The 20,179-nt window shown below is 48.5% G+C and overlaps 1 protein-coding gene across 2 annotated transcripts in view; it reads left to right on the top strand.

The window, feature by feature from the left end:
* Nucleotides 1-20,179, top strand: part of LOC144600509 (septin-6) — a 79,105-nt gene that overhangs the window by 35,636 nt on the left and 23,290 nt on the right. For both annotated transcript variants that reach the window (XM_078412165.1, XM_078412166.1), the window contains exon 3: nucleotides 17,842-18,037. In XM_078412165.1, the coding sequence (XP_078268291.1) occupies nucleotides 17,842-18,037 (196 nt within the window). The remainder of the gene's footprint in view (nucleotides 1-17,841; nucleotides 18,038-20,179) is intronic.

The following is a 20,179-nucleotide window of genomic DNA, read 5'->3' on the forward strand; positions in this document are numbered from 1 at the left end:
GAGTTACTTATGGTAGGCTCTTTGTGGAAAGTGTTGGCCTGATGCCCCCATTAAATGGAACTGATTCCAAAGGAACAGTGAGTTATAGTCATCGAGTCATAGAGCACGGAAACAGGCCCTTCAGCCCAACTTGCCCTTGCCGACCAAGATGCCCCATCTTAATGGTGATTTATTGTCACGTGCGAAATGCAAACGCACAGTGAAGTTCTTTTCTACAAGCTGTCCAGTAGAGTATTGCCATACCTCAGCACATTCCCGATTTGCAATTGTACAGAAATAGTCCACTGAGCCCACGTGCAAGAGGTGCCTTTTTTGGCACCATTTTCCATGTCCAGTCCGCGCTCCAGTTGTTATGAACGGTGCCCGATTCAGGCGAGGCCCAGCCATCGCCTTCCTGGGGTGACCAGCAGCTGATGTTCCTCTCATCGCCCGTCCACCTTTGTGCCCTTGTGCGCCTCCCCCAGCCAACCTTGAAGGGGCGGTAGGCCAGACCCTGGTACCCTCTTCTCACGGTCTCGTTCCTCTCCTGTTGCGTCCATTGTCATCGCCGGCGCTATCCTTGCGGCCTCTGGGGTCTTCAGGGGGCTCCTCCTCCACACTGTGGTCCTCCGAGCAGCGGCGGCTCCACCTCCACGCCGTGGTCCTCCAAGCAGCGGCGGCTCCACCTCCACACCGTGGTCCTCCGAGCAGCGGTGGCTCCACCTCCACACTATGGTCCTCCAAGCAGCCGCGGCTCCACCTCCCACCGTGGTCCTCCGAGCAGTGGCGGCTCAGTGGTTACCGCCGGTGGGCCGCGATCCACCGAGTCTTGCAATCCACATTAGACCCACCTACCTGTGTCAGGCCCATATCCCCCTGTGCCATTTCTATCCATGGACCTGCCCAAATGCATTATAACTATTCCAGTACCTGCCTCAATGACCTCCTCTGGCACACCCCCTCTTACCCCCTACCCCAATGCTGGAGTAACTCAGCAGGTCAGGCCTCATCTCAGGAGAGAAGGAATGGGTGATGTTTCGGGTCGAGACCCTTCGTCAGACTGATATCGGGGGGGGGGGGGGGGGGGGGCGGAACAAAGGAAGGATATATGTGGAGACAGGAAGAGAGAGGGAGAACTGGGAAGGGGGAGGGGAAGGGAGGGATAGAGGAACTATCTAAAGTTGGAGGTCAATGTTCATACCACTGGGCTGCAAGCTGCCCAAGCGAAATATGAGGTGCTGTTCCTCCAATTTCCGGTGGGCCTCACTATGGCACTGGAGGAGGTCCATGACAGAAAGGTCAGACTGGGAGTGGGAGGGGGAGTTCAAGTGCTCAGCCACCGGGAGATCAGGTTGGTGAAGGCGGACTGAGCGAAGGTGTTGAGCGAAACGATCGCCGAGCCTGCGTTTGGTTTCGCCGATGTAAAGAAGTTGACATCTAGAGCAGTGGATACAATAGATGAGGTTGGAGGAGGTGCAGGTGAACCTCTGTCTCACCTGGAAGGACTGTTTGGGTCCTTGGATGGAGTTGAGCGGGGAGGTAAAGGGACAGGTGTTGCATCTCCTGCGGTTGCAGGGGAAAGTGCCCGGGGATAGGGCGGTTTGGGTAAGAAGGGACGAGTGGACCAGGGAGTTACGGAGGGAACGGTCTCTGCGGAACGCAGAAAGGGGAGGGGATGGGAAGATGTGGCCAGTGGTGGCACAATCTTCACAATCACACAAGGCCTCTGGCAGCTTGATCCACATACCCACCCAGTTTTTTAAAGAATGCTGTTCATTCTTGTCCTTTCTCGCTATTTCAAAAACAAAACATCAATAATGTTTAATCGTAGCAGTGGATGAGAAAGTGGGATAACATAGAACTGGTGCGATCGCTCGTCAGCATGGGCCGAAGGGCCTGTTTCTATGCTGTATCTCTAAACTAAACTAATTGTCATGTATACCCACAATGGAACAAATAAAATCCTTACTTGCAGCAACTTAACAGGCCTGTAAACTCAACGCTCACAGATGATCTATATTTATTAAAAAATCAATAATAACTATAATACAAGCCCCTCACATTTTATGTGGGGGTCACGCACTTGAAAAGCAGCACAAGTAAATTAAACATATACGCGACGGCGCTGAGAGCAGTAAATTTGAACGCGTTATTCCAAAAATGCCAGCCCGTAAATGAAGCATTGGTATTAAAAGAACAAGCACGTTACTTCAATAACACACGAACGAAAAAAAAAGGTGCCTGCACTAGTGGAACGACAAAATAATCCCACCCTGACAACTCGTGGCCCTGATTGTGACTGAAGTACTTGTGGTGCTGTTTGGCTTTGACTGATGTCTAGGCAGCAATCGATCGAATTCTTTCCCTTTCCCCTTCACGTTTCTTCTTCCCCGCATCTCCCCCCCTCCCCCCATCCCCCCTCCTCCACACCAGATTTTGCGAGGCAATTTCTCCATTTCCCCTCAGTGCTGCATACATTCAAATGATGAAAGTGCTCAGCTTTCCAACACAACTGTGGCTCTGTGACCTGGTGAACACACAAAGTCTGGCTGTGTGTGTGAGTGTGTCTCTCTATTGCCCAAGAACAAACCCTCTTCCACTCGCCCATTGCTATTAAACCCACGTATTCAATGGCTGTCTCTACCATCCTCTTGCTCTGAAGTGCCTTTGTTGGGCATCTGTTTATATATACATCGAATATAAAGGAAGCCAGTCTTTGCCCAGTTCGGGGAACAGAGTCTCGGTTTTAAAACCAAAATACAAACAAGTTTTGGTTGCAGCATGTTTGTGAATGCTCTCCGCAGTGAGTAGCTGTCTGGGAAATGGAAGCTGCCTGGATGCCAACTCATCACAGGCTTTAACCTGTTTGACCCAGAGGCTCTTAAACCCGCAGCTCCGCTGAAGGCTGCCACTTGGTTGGCCTCTGATTCAGAAGGTTCAGGTTCCACTCAAGAGTCTTGAGCACCGGACAAAGGCTGGTACTCCAGTGTGGTGTGGAGAGAGAGAGTCATAGAGTGTGGAAACAAGCCCTTCAGCCCACTTTGCCCACACCGGCCAACATGCCCCATCTACGCTAGTCCCACCCGCCCACACCGACCAACATGCCCCATCTACACTAGTCCCACCCGCCCACACCGACCAACATGCCCCATCTACACTAGTCCCACCCGCCCACACTGACCAACATGCCCCATCTACACTAGTCCCACCCGCCCACACCGACCAACATGCCTCATCTACACTAATCCCACCTTGCCCACACCGGCCAACATGCCCCATCTACACTAGTCCCACCTGCCTGCCTTTGGCCCATATCCCTCTAAACCCGTCCTATCCATGTACCTGTCTAAATGTTTCTTAAACGTTGTGATAATACCTGCCTCAAGTACAACCTCTGGCAGCTCGTTCCGTACACCCACCACCCTTTGTGTGAAAGACAAAGTTACCCCTCGGGTCCCCATAAAATCTTTCCCCCCCCTCCTCACCTGAAACCTAAGTTCTCTGGTTCTCGATTTCCCCTACTCTGGGCAGGAGACTCTGTGCATTTACCCAATCTATTGCTCTCATGATTTTGCACACCTCTACAAGATCACCCCTCATCCTCCTGCGCTCCATGGAATGGAGTCGTAGCCTGCCCAACCTCTCCCTATAGCTCAGGCCCTCGAGTCCCAGCAACATCCTGGTAACGCATGACGTTGCCAGAGGTGTTGTCGTTTGTAAGACGCGATGTGAAGGGTCCCAACGAGCTGCGTTAAAGCAGAGAATTAGAGTTCTCTGAGATTTCAGCCAACGTTTATCCCCCGATTCAGTCATGAATTTGTGAGTGTGTGTGCATATATACACACACTGAACTTTTTTCCTTCTCTCTCAGACAGAAAGCAAAGAGTGGGGATAAATGGGTCCTATCAGAATGGCAGGCAGTGACTAGTGGGGTTCCCCAAGGCTCGGTGCCGGGACCGCAGCTATTTACAATATACATTGATGACTTGGATGAAGGGATTAAAAGTACCATTAGCAAATTTGCAATAAGATTATTAAGGGGTTGGACACGTTAGAGGCAGGAAACATGTTCCCAATGTTGGGGGAGTCCAGAACAAGGGGCCACAGTTTAAGAATAAGGGGTAGGCCATTTAGAACTGAAATGAGGAAAAACTTTTTCAGTCAGAGAGTTGTAAATCTGTGTAATTCTCTGCCTCAGAAGGCAGTGGAGGCCAATTCTCTGAATGCATTCGAGAGAGCTGGATAGAGCTCTTAAGGATAGTGTAGTCAGGGGATATGGGGAGAAGGCAGGAACGGGGTACTGATTGAGAATGATCAGCCATGATCACATTGAATGGCGGTGCTGGCTCGAAGGGCCGAATGGCCTCCTCCTGCACCTATTGTCTATTGTCTCTCATTTGTTATATTGTTTACAGAACACTATGTTTACATATTCTGTTGTGCTGCTGCAATTAAGAATTTCATTGTTCTATCTGGGTCACATGACAATAAAACACTCTTGACTTGCCTCATTTGCCTTTTTTGAAAGGGTTCCTGTGGGCACGTGGTCATGTTTCTTACTGAAACCCCCACTTGTGCTGCTGTTATTGTGGCTGTTACTTTACTGCATGGTTTGTAATTTGAAAAGTGCTGCGTAAATGTATCTTTTTTAACATACGATGCAATCTAGCTTAACTGAAACAGATTGTCAGACATGCTTGGCAGCCTTATATAAAAATAATTAACATTTTTAAAATTCAGGCCTGATACATAACAGCTGTGTTAAGGCCTACCTGAAACGCTGGCCCTTTTCCCCATTAATTGGCATGATGTTTTTGGATAAACCTGGCTGTTTGTCCTTCAGGATTTTCAGCAGTGCCTTCACTAGAATTTTCCTTGCATTCATAAGTTGATAAGTGACAGGAGCAGAATTGGATTTCAGATTGAAAGAGGCTTAAAGCAGCATTTTCATAGGTTATAGGAGCAGAATTAGGCCATTCGGCCCATCAAGTCTACTCCACCATTCAATCATGGCTGATCCATCTCTCCCTTTGAACCCCAGATTTAAGGTGAGAGGGGCATGGTTTAAAGGAGACTGGGCAAAGTGGACCCGTTGGGCCCAAACCTCTCCTGCATTGGTGCAGCACCCCCCCCTCCCCCCCCTCTCTCCTCAACCCCCGCTCCCCTCTCCCTTCTCCCCCATTCCCCACTCCCTCCTCCCCCTCCCCTCCTTTTAAACTTTAAAATGTGAATAACTTAAAAAATATAACACCGATTTCAATAAAATTACTTGCATTATCACTAAAGTGACAATGGTGAGTAAGGTGGGCCTAAAATGGTCGCGCTATCGTGTACCGTTTTGGCTGCAGTTCAGTCACAAACAAGATAACAAACGAGAGTTTTAGTATATAGATGCGTGGGGCCAGTTATTCAACACAGAGAGTGGGTGTATGGAACTTGCTGCCGGGGTGGGTGAAGGCAGATGCGATAGTGGTGTTGAAGAGGTTTTTAGACAGGCACGTGGATAAGCAGGGACATGGGTCACGTGCGGGCAGAGGAGGTTAGTTTAACTTGCATCATGTTTGGCACGGGCATTGTGCGATTCTTGGCTTGGGATTTGGAGGTTTCGCTTGGCCTGTTGATCAGTTGGTTCTCCGAGTCTGCCCTGCCCTTCACTCCTCTCAGAACTTGCCACGCTATATTTTTGCAACAAGGTGCATTGTTTTTAGAAGGGAGAGTTAACAAGTGCAGGGACAAATCCTATCCCCCATTCCCCAGTGTGTAACCAGAATTTTGTAAACCAGGAAAAAATATTTATTCAGCATCAGCATCTGTGGAGACTTTAATGATTTAACGCAAGTTCAGAAACTTATGAAGCATTTGGGAAAAAATGATTAGTGCACCAGGGGTGATTGGAATGTATGATTGCGTGCAGTTCCAACTTCAATTGTGGGGTGGCCCTTCAGCCCATCGAGTCTGTGCCCAATCTTTGAACGACTTGCCTTCCAGCTCTTTTTTCCCAGGGTTAAGGAAGCACTGTAATTAGCCTGTGGGCTGAGGCTAATTTCTTGATTAGTAAGGGTGTCAGGGGTTATGGTGAGAAGGCAGGTGAATGGGGTTAGGGAGATAGATAGATCAGCCATGATTGAATGGTGGAGTAGACTTGATGGGCCAAATGGCCTAATTCAGCTACTATCACTCATGACCTTTTGACCTTAAATCCAAAATGGTGGATGTTGTTTTGAAAAGTGTGGAGGGGACGGTATGTACCGCAACACCACTGTGGTGTAGGGTGGAGATCTCTTGGAAGTGGAGGCTGAGGGGTGGGGTGGGCGAGAATAGGAGTGTGAATGATCATTGAAGAGAAGGGTATACATTCTCGTGCAGCCTTTTCCAGGGCTTTTGGCACATCCGGGGGTGCTTTTAGCCACAGTACTTGAGAAACAGCCAATCTGCAACAGCCTACCTGCACAAACTGCACTGGTGTGTGAGTATTTGGACAGTCTGCTTGTGACGTTGGTTGAGCCGTAGATGTTAACCAAGCTGCAAGGATAGTCTGAGGAAGGGTCGCGACCTGAAATGGCATCCATTCCTTCTCTCCAGAGATGCTGCCTTCATTTTGTGTCTGTCTTCGATTTTAAATCAGCATCTGCAGTTCTTTCCTACACATGCAAGGATAACTCCCCTGCTCTCCTTCGAAAGTATTGTGGGGTCTCTTACACTCATCTGGGAATGGTGACCACGCCAAGGGTTAATGTTTAATATTTTCCTTGGGTAGGCAAATGGATGTGCAGGGATATGGATTATGTGGTAAGTGGCCTTGGCATCCTATTCGGCACGGAAATGAGATGAGGAAAATCTTTTTCAGTCAGAGAGTTGTGAATCTGTGGAATTCTCTGCCTCAGAAGGCAGTGGAGGCCAATTCTCTGAATGCATTCAAAAGAGAGCTAGATAGAGCTCTTAAGGGTAGCGGAGTCAGGGGGTATGGGGAGAAGGCAGAAGGCTGATTGAGAATGATCAGCCATGATCACATTGAATGGCGGTGCTGGCTCGAAGGGCCGAATGGCTTCCTCCTGCACCTATTGTCTATTGTCTATTGACATTGTGGGCCAAGGGGCCTGTTCTTGAACTATACTGTTCTATGTTTCAGCCGGCCGCCAGCACTGCATCCCTCCCTGCAAGCGCTGCTGCACTTGAGTCTTGTGTTTGTATTTGGTCCCTGGAGCAGGACTTGAACCTGTAAAGTTCAAGGACTTGAAGCTGGCAAAGTTAACATTGCTGCAGGACACTGTCAATGCACTGAGTAGCTCCTTCAGTGACAGACTCCTTCACCCCAAGTGCGTGAAGGAGAGATATAGGAGGTCCTTCCTTCCCGCTGCTGTGAGACTGCACAACCAGCACTGCTCCCAGCAGATGAGTCAACAATAACAGCTAAGAACACACAGAAAACTGATGACAATTTATGTATCTTTTATTTATAATGAATGATCTCTTGCTATCCACTTTGCTGCTGTAACACTGTAAATTTCCCCGGTGTGGGACGAATAAAGGAATATATTATTATTATTATTAGTAGTAATCTGTGACTCAGAGGCCAGATGCCTGCCATTGAGATGCTGGAGAGAGGGTGACAGGAAGTAAAGACTGAGCAAATGGTTAGAAGATTCTGCAGTTAAAGGCTTTGTGAAAGAGGATGACTTTGGAGCTTTAGATTGATTGATACAGCATGGAAATCACCCTTGCAGCCCGCAGAGTCCACACCGGCCATCGATCACTTGTCGACCGCTTTCTCATCCACATCCCACACACTAGGGGCAATTTTACAGAGGGCCAATTAACCTACAAGCCTGCACATCTTTGGAATGTGGGAGGAAACCAGAGCACCCGGAGGAAACCCACGCAGTCTCAGGGAGAAGGTGCAAACTCCATACAGACAACACACGAGGCTGGGATCAAACCTGAGTCTCTGCTAATGTGAGACGGTAGCTCTAACAGCTGCACCACTGTGTTTCAAGTGAAGGAGATAGTTGCTAATTACTAACAGAGCGCATGACCTCTGTTATGGTGGGGGAGTTTATTCCTTGGCAATAATGGTACCATGATTTTCTGTAACATGAAGCCACGTCATTTGACAGTCATCAGGAAATGCACAGTGAAGAAATCTTTGTGTGGGTGTATTTTTAATATTCCACAAGTGAATTTTAATCTGTGCCTCAGATTTTGTGGTGGAGATCTGTGAATTCTATGAGGGCGAGTTATTTCCTTTCCCCCTCCCAGTTACACAAACTGCTGTAACGCAGGTGAAAGTGGATCAGCAAGGAAAGGAAGTGAAAGTTAGCTGCAGAGAATGGGCTGTTAATGGATGTTTGTGGGAGACAGGAAGCAGTAGTGTTGGTGAGGGGGACCGGGACTTTTGTGTGGACATCCTGGGATGGCAGGACTTTCATATGAAGAAACACTGGATAGACTCAGCTTGTACTCACTGGAATTTAGAAGATTGAGGGGGGATCTTACAGAAACTTACAAAATTCTTAAGGGGTTGGACAGGCTAGATGCAGGAAGATTGTTCCCGATGATGGGGAAGTCCAGAACAAGGGGTCACAGTTTAAGGATAATGGGGAAGTCTTTTAGGACCGAGATGAGAAAGTTTTTTTCACAGAGAGAGTGGTGAATCTGTGGAATTCTCTGCCACAGAAGGTAGTTGAGGCCAGTTCATTGGCTATATTTAAGAGGGAGTTAGATGTGGCCCTTGTGGCTAAAGGGATCAGGGGGTATGGAGGGAAGGCAGGTACAGGATACTGAGTTGGATGATCAGCCATGATCACATTGAATGGCGGTGCAGGCTCGAAGGGCCGAATGGCCTACTCCTGCACCTATTTTCTATGTTTCTATGACATATGAACATTTGGAGCAGGTAAATGATCGGGGGTGCAGTAAGTAAATCACGTGACTCGTGGAGAGCGGTTGGAAGCAGGAAGATTATTGTCTGATCGAAGACAGCTGCAAAATGCTGGAGTAACTCAGCGGGTCAGGCAGCATCTCTAGACAAAAGGAAAAGGTGACGTTTCAGGTCCAGACCCTTCTTCAGACTGAGAGTCGGGAACGAGAGGTACAGATGGTAGTTAGGATAAATGAATGGAAGATATGCAAAAACGCAACGATAATCAAGGAAATGTGGGGCACACGTGATCTCCGTACAGGCAATTTGGAGGCGTGGAACCGTCAGCAGCATTTGAGCTTTGCGTGAGGAGGAAGCCTTTTGGTGACGCACGACTCCAAAATTTAGCCACTTCAAAGCTCTACTGCAAAGACGATGCTGCCTGGATTTTGCAACAAATGAAATTGTTCCGTCTCGGGTATTTGTGGTATGTTCTGTCGGAGTTTGCCAACGTGCTTGAGCATATGATCATAAACGATATAATTTAGTGTGGGGTTAATAGAGGTCAGGCCAAATGATTCCTTTGGCCATGTACACCTAAATACACTGGAATTTAGAAGGATGAGAGGAGATCTTATCGAAACATATAAGATTATTAAGGGGTTGGACACGTTAGAGGCAGGAAACATGTTCCCAATGTTGGGGGAGTCCAGAACAAGGGGCCACAGTTTAAGAATAAGGGGTAGGCCATTTAGAACTGAGATGAGGAGAAACTTTTTCAGTCAGAGAGTTGTGAATCTGTGGAATTCTCTGCCTCAGAAGGCAGCGGAGGCCAATTCTCTGAATGCTTTCAAGAGAGAGCTAGATAGAGCTCTTAAGGATAGCGGAGTCAGAGGGTATGGGGAGAAGGCAGGAACGGGGTAGTGATTGAGAATGATCAGCCATGATCAAATTGAATGGCGGTGCTGGCACGAAGGGCCGAATGGCCTCCTCCTGCACCTATTGTCTATTGTCTAAATGCCATCGAAGCCTTCAGATGATAACTGCTGTTATCGAGCCTTCTGTTGCACTACTGTCTTCTAAAATCAAACATAAATTTGAACTATAGAAACAAGGAACCGCAGATGCTGTTTTTTTGTAAAAGATGACAAATGGCGATCAGTGAGTGATGGGAGATTGGAATGAGGGATGGTTTGGCAGCATTATAGACAATAGACAGTAGGTGCAGGAGTAGGCCATTCGGCCCTTCGAGCCAGCACCGCCATTCAATGTGATCATGGCTGATCATTCTCAATCAGTACCCCGTTCCTGCTTTCTCCCCATACCCCCTGACTCCGCTATCCTTAAGAGCTATATCTAGCTCTCTCTTGAATGTATTCAGAGAATTGGCCTCCACTGCCCTCTGAGGGGTGTGGGATGAACTTGTGTGGGATGAACTTGGGTACATGGAGACTGGGGGGTGGGGAATAACCCAGCGTGGAGATGACGAGGGGCCAGAGGGTGTCTTGAGGCCGTTGAGTGAATTGAAGCCTTGATGTGCCTGCACTGAGGAGACAACGAGTTGCAACTTGTAGGTGTATCTCTGCAGTGCGTTGCCTTATAAACTTTGAACATCAGCCAGGTGACAACAAGCATTAATGTCACACTTCTGCGTATTAGAATTGAAATCGTCTTGGATAAAATCATCCCTCGAGGTGTACAACCGGACTTGCCACTACTTCAGAATTTACGTTAGACTTTAGAGATACAGCGCGGAAACAGGCCCTTCAGCCCACTGAGTCCATGCCGACCAGCGATCACCCCATACACTAATACTAGCCTACATACACGATGGACAATTTACAAATTTACCAAAGCCAATTAATCTACAAACCTGCACGTCTTCAGAATATGGGAGGAAATTGGAGCACCCGGAGAAAAAACACGCGCTCACAGGGGGATCGCACAAACTCCATGGAGACAGCACCCGTAGTCGGGATTGAATCTGGATCTCTGGTGCTGTAAGGCAGCAACTCAACGCTACATCACTACTGTAATAACATCAGGAGCAAGGCTCTTGTGTATGGACTTCCCCACACTTTCCCCACTGGTGGGATTGATCATTCTCATTCGCCACCTTAATTCTACTGCATCCACCCTGCCTGAGTTGTCTGGTCAGGATCTAGTGTGTTTCAAGAAAGATTACCTCTCATTCTAACGAACACTTGATAGAACAACCCCCTCGGCTCAGGAACCGGCCTCCTGAATTGCTTTTGGACAGCCCTCAATGTTGGCATGTTCTTTTTGTAACTCAACCCAGTACACCAGCTATGGCCTTTTTGGTGGTCTGCACAACTGTAACAATACCTCCCTATTTCTAAACTCCAACCCTCTTGCAATAAAGGCCATTGTGCCAGTTGCCTTCCTGACACTCGCTGCACCTGTGTGCTAACTTTGTGATTCTTGCATCTGGGTCGGCACGGACGAGTTGGGCCGAAGGGCCTGTTTCCGTGCTGTATGACTCATGTACAAGAACACTGATTACTCTGACCTACACTTATTTACAACTTTTCCATTGAAATCATCTAGTTTGATTTTTTTTTTGTTCGCACCACAGTGCATGTCCTCACACTTTCCCAAACTAAACTCCATTTGCTAAACTTTCCCCCACTTTCTCAGCCTATAATCCTGGTGCAGAATCCTATTGCCCTCTTTGCAACTTGCCCAGCAACCTAATTTTGTCATTACAAGCTCTGGAAACTGTGCAATCTGCCCCCTTCAGTTCATTCATTTTAAATTGTTAATAATTGAGTGTCAAAGTGACTTTCCATCCTTCCAGCATGAAAGTGAATGTTTATTTGTCGGAACACGGCTGTGCAGATGCTGGAATCTTATTCTCACTCTGGCTTTCTTTTGGTAACCAGTCTTCAATCAATCCTAATGCACTCTCTCCACCCGCCCCAAATCACTCATCAGCCTCTCAGGTGGTACTTTATAAGTATTCGCTGGAGTTTAGAAGGACGAGAGGGGATCTTATAGAGGCGTCTCAAATTATGAAAGGCCTGGTATAGCTGGATGCAGGAAAAATGTTCCCGAAGTTGGGGGAGTCCAGAACCAGGGACCACAGTCTAAGAATAAAGGGAAGGCCATTTAGAACTGAGGTGAGAAAAAACTTTTTCACCTAGAGTGTTGTGAATTTGTGGAATTCTCTGCCACAGCAGGCAGTGGAGGCCAATTCACTGAATGAATTTAAAAGAGAGTTAGATAGAGCTCTAGGGGCTAGTGGAATCAGGATATGGGGAGAAGGCAGGCACGGGTTACTGATTGGATGATCAGCCATGATCACAATGAATGGCGGTGCTGGCTCAAAGGGCCAAATGGCCTCCTCCTGCACCTATTTTTTAAAAAAAAAGCTTTTTGAAGATCTCGATATACTGCAACTACTGGTTCCCCTAAATTGACTCTGCTTGTTTCATCCTTGGACTCCTGCAAGTTTGTCAAACATTATTTACCTTTTACGCAATGTTGAATTTTTTCATTACATTAAACGTCTCTAAGCAACCAGCTATTTCTTCCCTGATTATAGATTCCAGCGTCTTTCCAACAACAGGTGTTAAATTAACAGGCCTCCGGTTGACCACCTTTCCATTGACTCCATCTACACTTCACGCTGCCTCGGCAAGGCCAGCAGCATAATCAAGGACCAGTCTCACCCCCGGTCACTCCCACTTCTCCCCTCTCCCATCAGGCAAGAGGTACAGAAGTGTGAAAACGCACACCTCCAGATTCATCGACAGTTTCTTCTCAGCTGCTTTAAGGCACCTGAACCATCCTATCACCAACCAGAGAGCGGTCCTAAGCTACTGTCTACCTCTTTGGAGACACTGGGACTATATTTAATCGGACTTTACTGGACGTTATCTTGCACTGAACGTCATTCCCTTTATCATGTATCTGTGCACTGGACGGCTTTATTGTAATCGTGATTAGCACGCAGCAAAGCTTTTTACTGTACCTTGATACACGTGACAATAAACTAAACTAAACTAGTTGCCTGATGTAGTCCTTCTCCCTTAAATGTGTGGTTTTCCAATCTACTGGGACCCTCCCAGAGTGTTGACAACTTCAACCAGTGGGCCCACCATCTCTGTGGTGGTTTCCTACAAAACCAAACTCAAAGGCCCATTGCGGCCGTCGCCTCCGTGTGGGAGTCCCGCGAACCGTGTCCCTCTCCTTGTACGGCCGTCCTCAGCCCTTGTTCCACGGGGGGGGGGGGGAATATTGACCTGGTTAGACAATAGACAATAAACAATAGGTGCAGGAGGAGGCCATTCGGCCCTTCGAGCCAGCACCGCCATTCAATGTGATCATGGCTGATCATTCACAATCAGTACCCCGTTCCTGCCTTCTCCCCATACCCCCTGACTCCGCTATCTTTAAGAGCTCTATCTAGCTCTCTCTTGAATGCATTCAGAGAATTGGCCTCCACTGCCTTCTGAGGCAGAAAATTCCACAGATTCACAACTCTCTGACTGAAAACGTTTCTCCTCATCTCAGTTCTAATTGGCCTACCCCTTATTCTTAAACTGTGGCCCCTTGTCCTGGACTCCCCCAACATTGGGAACATGTTTCCTGCCTCTAACGTGTCCAACCCCTTAATAATCTTATACGTTTCGATAAGATCTCTTCTCATCCTTCTAAATTCCAGTGTATACAAGCCTAGTCGCTCCAGTTAGATTTTTGTTGGGCGTTACGGTTGCTGTTTAAATATCTGCCACGGCTTGTTTACTGACTTGTCCTGGGGCCTGTTTTTCCAATCTACTATGGACAACCCTACCTGCAATCCATTGTATCTGCCTTTATACAAGTGAAGGATGTCGGTGTGGACACAGTGTTTTTCCTCTAACTGTGGTCAATACTCCATAGGGAATCCTTAGCCACAGCTTGTACTTGAAGCTGGGAAGTTCTGCCCCTGTTGACCCCAGCCTACACAACAAGCAGCAGTGGGGGGGTTTCGAGAACCACATAGTTATTTATAAATCGCTGCTGGTGCAGTTTCTCATAGTCAGTTATTTACAGCAATACGTTATTGAGGAATTTTCCCACGGGCAGTTGGGAATATGCTGTTTACCACCACTCCATCTGAAAACCTGCATCCCTCAGCCAGGTGGCAGTGACGTATGCATTTAACAGACAATAGGTGCAGGATTAGGCCATTCGGCCCTTCCAGCCAGCACCGCCATTCAATGTGATCATGGCTGATCATTCACAATCAGTACCCCGTTCCTGCCCTCTCCCCATACTCCCTGACTCCGCTATCATTAAAAGTTCTATCTAGCTCTCTCTTGAAAGCATCCAGAGAATTGGCCTCCGCTGCCTTCTGAGGCAGAGAATTCCACAGATTTACAACTCTCTGAGTGAAAAAGTTTTTCCTCATCTCCGTTCTAAACGGCCTACCCCTTATTCTTAAACTGTGTCCCCTGGTTCTGGAACAGGCCCCTTGGCCCACGGTGTCCGTGCTGAACATGATCCCATGATAAAGTAATCTCTACTTGCACGTGAGCCATCTCCCTCTATTCTCGTCGCGTCCCTGTACCTAACTAAAAGCCTCTCCATTGCCTCTATCATATCTGCCCCTATCTTCTGTATGTAAGAATGACACACAAACTTACCTCCCACACCTCCTTTTCAACGTTGTCCCTCTCGCCTTTATTTTAGATTTATTTTTAGATTTAGAGATACAGCGCGGAAACAGGCCCTTCGGCCCACCGGGTCCGCGCCGCCCAGCGATCCCCGCACACTAACACTATCCTACACCCACTAGGGACAATTTTTACATTTGCCCAGCCAATTAACCTACATACCTGCACGTCTTTGGAGTGTGGGAGGAAACCGAAGATCTCTGAGAAAACCCACGCAGGTCACGGGGAGAACGTACAAACTCCGCACAGACGGCGCCCGTGGTCAGGATCGAACCTGAGTCTCCGGCGCTGCATTCGCTGTAAGGCAGCAACTCTACCGCTGCGCCACCGGGTCTTTATACCCTCGAGTCTTTGACAATTCCACCCTGGGGTAAAGGCTCTGACCATCTATGCCATCTATCCCGCTCATGTTTTATACACATCTGTCAGGCCTCCCTTCAACCTCTGATGCTCCAGGGAAAACAATCCAAGGTTTGTGCAACCTTACAGCTAATACCCTCTAATCCAGGCAGCAATCTGGCAAGCGTCTTCTGCATCCTCTCCGAAGCCTTCACATCCTTCCTGTGACGGTGCCACCAGAGCTGCACTCAATGATGTGAAGCTCAGCCACCTGGCGACTGTGAACTTTGTATTTTGTCGTTCCTCTCTGGTTAGAGGGGGGGGGGGGGGGGGCAAGCAGTGCTTGTGCTTGTCCCTTCTGCACCCCCCCCCCCCCCCCCCCCCCCGTCTCACACCAACCTCCCGATAATCGTGCAAACAAGAAAGACGGCACGGTGGCACAGCGGTAGAGTTGCTGCCTTGCAGCGAATGCAGCGCCGGAGACTCAGGTTCGATCCTGACTACGGGCGCCGTCTGTACGGAGTTTGTACGTTCTCCCGGTGACCTGCGTGGGTTTTCTCCGAGTCCTTCGGTTTCCTCCCACACTCCAAAGACGTACAGGTATGTAGGTTAATTGACTGGATAAAATGTAAAAATTGTCCCTAGTGTGTGTAGGATAGTGTTAATGTGCGGGGATTGCTGGGCGGTGCGGGCCCGGTGGGCCGAAGGGCCTGTTTCCGCGCTGTATCTCCAAATCTAAAATCTAAATCTAAACTCAATGATACCTCGTTGTCACGTGTACCCAGGCACTGTGAAACTCTTTGATTTTGCATTCAATCCGGTAAAATCACACAGCTGACTTCACCAAGACAGAACACAAAGAGTTGCCATGATTCTGCAGCAGGCAACGTTTCACAAGTTCCGAGTACAGTCTTACCTTCTCACGGCAGCTCCACGACGGTCCCTCTTTGTTCTCAGCAGACCTCCGCCGGGTAATATTTAAGGATTCCATTCAAAGAGAGCAAAATTCCTGAGTAAATCTCACCACATTGTGGGAGAGTTGGCTTCATTCCAGCTCAGCGTCCCAGTGAAGCTCATAGCAGGTGGAGTTCATCGTGCTGCGTGACAAAGCTGCTGTTACTATCGAGTTTTTTACAACCCGTCTCATGGAGTCATGGAGTATGGAAATTAGGCTCTTAGGCCCAGCTCATCCATGCTGACAAAGATGCCCATCCACCCATGTTTGGGCGTATCCTTTTAATCCTTCCCTAACTGTCCAAATGTCTGCAGACCATAGACTTCGGAGTTACAGCGCGGAAGCAGGCTCTTCGGCCCACCGAGTCCGCGCCGTCCCCGGTCATCCAGGAAGAACCATGGAGAACATGGTTAGGTGATGTTTTTGGTCGGGACCCTTCTTCAGACTTTTTAAATATCATTGTACCTGCCTCAACTACTTCCTCTGATGGCTTCTTCCACCTACCTGTGGAGAAAACGTTGCCACTCGGCATCCTATGAAATCTTTCCCCTCTTTCCTTAAACCTATGCCCTCCAGCTCTTTATTCAACTAACCCTGGAAGTGCAGCTGTGTATAGGCAGTGGGGTCATGATTGCAAAAACTGATTGGAGTTCCCTTGGAATACCTGAAAAAACAAAATCCCTGAAAACTTATTTCCATTGTCAACTCGACTCACTGGGTTATATTTTTAGATTTTAGATTTAGAGATACAGCACGGAAACAGGCCCTTCAGCTCACCGGGTCCGCGCCGCCCAGCGATCCCCGCACATTAACACTATCCTACACACACTGGGGACAATTTTTACATTTGCCCAGCCAATTAACCTACATACCTGTACGTCTTTGGAGTGTGGGAGGAAACCGAAGATCTCGGAGAAAACCCACGTAGGTCACGGGGAGAACGTACAAACTCCGTACAGACGGCGCCCGTAGTCAGGATCGAACCTGAGTCTCCGGCGCTGCATTCGCTGTAAGGCAGCAACTCTACTGCTGCGCCACCGTGCCGCTTTTTAATCAAAAGGTTAGAGATTCAGGAGTGAGGGATTGTGGTATTATCGGATATCTTGGGGCCTTGATATTTAACAGATGCCCTTGCTAATGCACAGGGTTGACAAAGTGAGACAGATTCTGTTTGTGCAGATTCTGTTCAATTACCATGAACAGAGATGTATTCTCTCTAAGAGCTCAGAGTTTGTTTCCGTCAACACCCAGGCATCTTTTTAAGGGGAAGTTAGAAGTGAGTAACAATTGCATTACTTTTGTTTGAGAATTGTATGCTTGATTATCAAGACACAAGGTACTACAGATACCGGCTTACGAAAAAAGACACAGTGTTGGAGTAACTCAGCGGTTCAGGCAGCATCTCTGGAGATCATGGATAGGTGACGTTTTGGGTTGAGACCCTTGCCCAGACTGAGGCAGGATCCCAACCCGAAACATCACCTATTCGTGTTCTCCAGAGATGCTGCCTGACGCACTGCGTTACTCCAGCACTTTGTGTCTTTGCCTAATTATCAAGCTCGTCAGACTTTACTTTAGACTTTCGAGAGACAGAATAGAAACAGGCCCTTCGGCTCACCGGGTTCGCGCTGACCAATGATCGCCCAGTTCACTAGCGCGTATCCCACACACGAGGGACAATTCACAATGTGACCAATTTAGATAAAACTTGTACGTCTTTGGAGTGTGCAAGGAAACTGAAACACCCGTTGAAAACCCATGTGGTCACAGGGAGTACGTACAAACTCCATACTGACAGACAGCACCCGTAGTCAGGATCGAACTTGGGCCTCCAGCCCTGTGAGGTAGTAACTCTACCGCTGCGCCACCTTTCTCTGGAAGCTTTGCTCAGTCTAATAGATCACTACAGGCCGTCCATGGGAAACGCTGCTCTGTCACGTGTGTAACAATGCCAATCGCACTGTTCAGCTGGTAGGTTGGTCATTGAGAAGGTCACGCTCTATTAACCAATGTTCCTTCCTTGCCTTTAGGTGAAACTGGTCTTGGGAAGTCCACCTTGATGGACACCCTGTTCAACACCAAGTTTGAAAGTGATCCCGCCTCACACAGTCAACCCGGAGTCCACATAAAGTCCAACAGCTACGAACTGCAGGAGAGTAGCGTCCGCCTGAAGCTGTCCATTATAAACAGTGTGGGATTTGGGGACCAGATTAACAAGGAGGAAAGGTCAGTCATTACGTTCTCATCATCTTTGTCATGTTGTTTACATTTGTTCTGCTATGTTGGCCGCACTGAACAGTTTAGCCCGGAGCTTCTTCAGGATTGCCTTTGGCAGGCACTGATCTACCGCGGGTCTTCCGGCAACCTCGGTTCCACCGCCTTTCTGGATTATCCGTTTTACTGGACTAATGGAGATCACAGCCTTGGGGGAGGGGAGCCGAGATACCGATCAGCCGTGGAAGTCGGCTGTGGAAACGGATCTGCAGGCCGGAGTTCCAAAGCCCCGGCTGCAGCGGGCAAATTTAGAATCGGCCACCTCACCCGGCCTTGGCACATTTTCGGGAGGACTTCTGTGGGCGGGGGGATTTTATCTGGATTAAAGGGGGGGGCTGGACCACCAATTGCCAGAATATCAGAGGTGGACCCCAACATACTTGCAGATTTGTACGATTAGTTTTATTATTGTTGTCACAGTGAAAAGCTTTGCTTTGCATGCTAATCAATCAAATCAGATCAATAGTCAATTTATTTGTCACATACACATAAATGTACAGTGAAATGAAAGATTACCCACAGTCCAACAATAAGACCAATAAAAATAAGCAATAAAAATATGCAATAACACATACAATCATAAACCAACACCAAACAAAAGAAACATCCATCACAGTGAGTCTCCTCCAGTCACCTCCTCACTGTGATGGAAGGCCAGAATGTATTTTCTCTTCCCCTGCCGTCTTCTCCCGCGGTCAGGCTGTTGAACTTGCCACTTCGGGGCGGTCGGGGCTCCCGACATTGAAGCGCCGCGCCGGACGGTGAAAGGTCCGCGGTGGGCTGACCCAAGCCCCGCGATTCGGGGCGGGCGAAGACGCTGCCGGAGCTCCCGATGTCGGCCCCCACCCAGGGGCCTACGAGCTTCCGACGTCCACGCGGCCCGCGGCCGAAGCCTCCGGAGACGAGTCGCAGCCGCTCCCGCAGCATCCGGAGGCAGCCAGCGCCGCAGGTGGTGAGTCCGGGCCGCGGGCTCTGCGAACCAGAGCCTAGGTGGTCCCAGCTGGAGGCCGCCAGCTCCAGGTGCATGGCTGATGGTAGGCTGCAGCGGGAACGGAGACGCGACACAGAAAACAAAGGTCGCGTCTCCGTTCGGAAGAGACAATTTTACAGTTTTACAGTTCCCCCCGCCCCCCCCCCCCCCCCCCCACATAACACAAAATCACAAACACTACATCATATCTAAACTACAATTAAGACAAAAAAACAACAAAAAACACAAAAGACAAACGGACTGCAGGCAAGCCGCAGCTACGAGGGCAGCGCAGGCGCAGACCATTAATGCTATATACATCAATACAACCGAACCAAACTCAAGTACAATAGATAGAGCAAAGTGGAAGATCGAGAGTGACGAAGATAGTTCTCAGCATCGCAGTGCACCAGTTCCATAGAGAAAGTTCAATATCCGCATTGGGGTAGAAGTGAATTGGACAAATACCCTAACTTACGGAAGGACAGTTCAGAAGCCTGATCACAGAGTGGAAGAAGCTGTTCCTGAGGCTGATGGTGCACGCTTTCAAGCTTCTGTACCTTCTGCCTGGCGGTAATGAGTGGGGTGGGGCATGCCTTTGATTATGTCGGCTGTTTTTCCAAGGCGGTGTGAAGTGCAGGTGGAGTCAACATTGGGAGTTTGGTCCATGTGATGGATTGGGCTACATCCACACCTCTCTGTAATTTCATGCAGTCTTGGGCAGAGCTGTTCCCAAACCAAACTGAGGTTGTGGGGTACTGGATTAACAGTGGTGCAGCTTAATGCGACATTTAACCAAATATCCATTCTGTACTTGGAGAGCTACCAAGATTGCAAAGAGCGCTGAAATCGGGGCGTGCGAATCACGGAGGGTGTAAATAGATTCAAAAGTGCCGACCAGACAAGATGCCTTTTAAAAGATAACCAAAGGATTTATTGGACGGGATGTGAAAGAGGTAGGAGTTTGCAGGGATGGATCTTTGAGATACGTTGAGATGGTCCAAAATGTTCCACCCATGGTACCATCTCAGCTTTGTGATATTTCAACATAATTCGCAACTTGCAGTCTGGAGAACATGACCACCCTGATTACATTGGCCCCAACTCTGTGCCTATGGCCGTGT

The sequence above is a fragment of the Rhinoraja longicauda genome, chromosome 15 (genome assembly GCF_053455715.1).
Source record: "Rhinoraja longicauda isolate Sanriku21f chromosome 15, sRhiLon1.1, whole genome shotgun sequence".
Taxonomy (NCBI): Eukaryota; Metazoa; Chordata; class Chondrichthyes; order Rajiformes; family Arhynchobatidae; genus Rhinoraja; species Rhinoraja longicauda.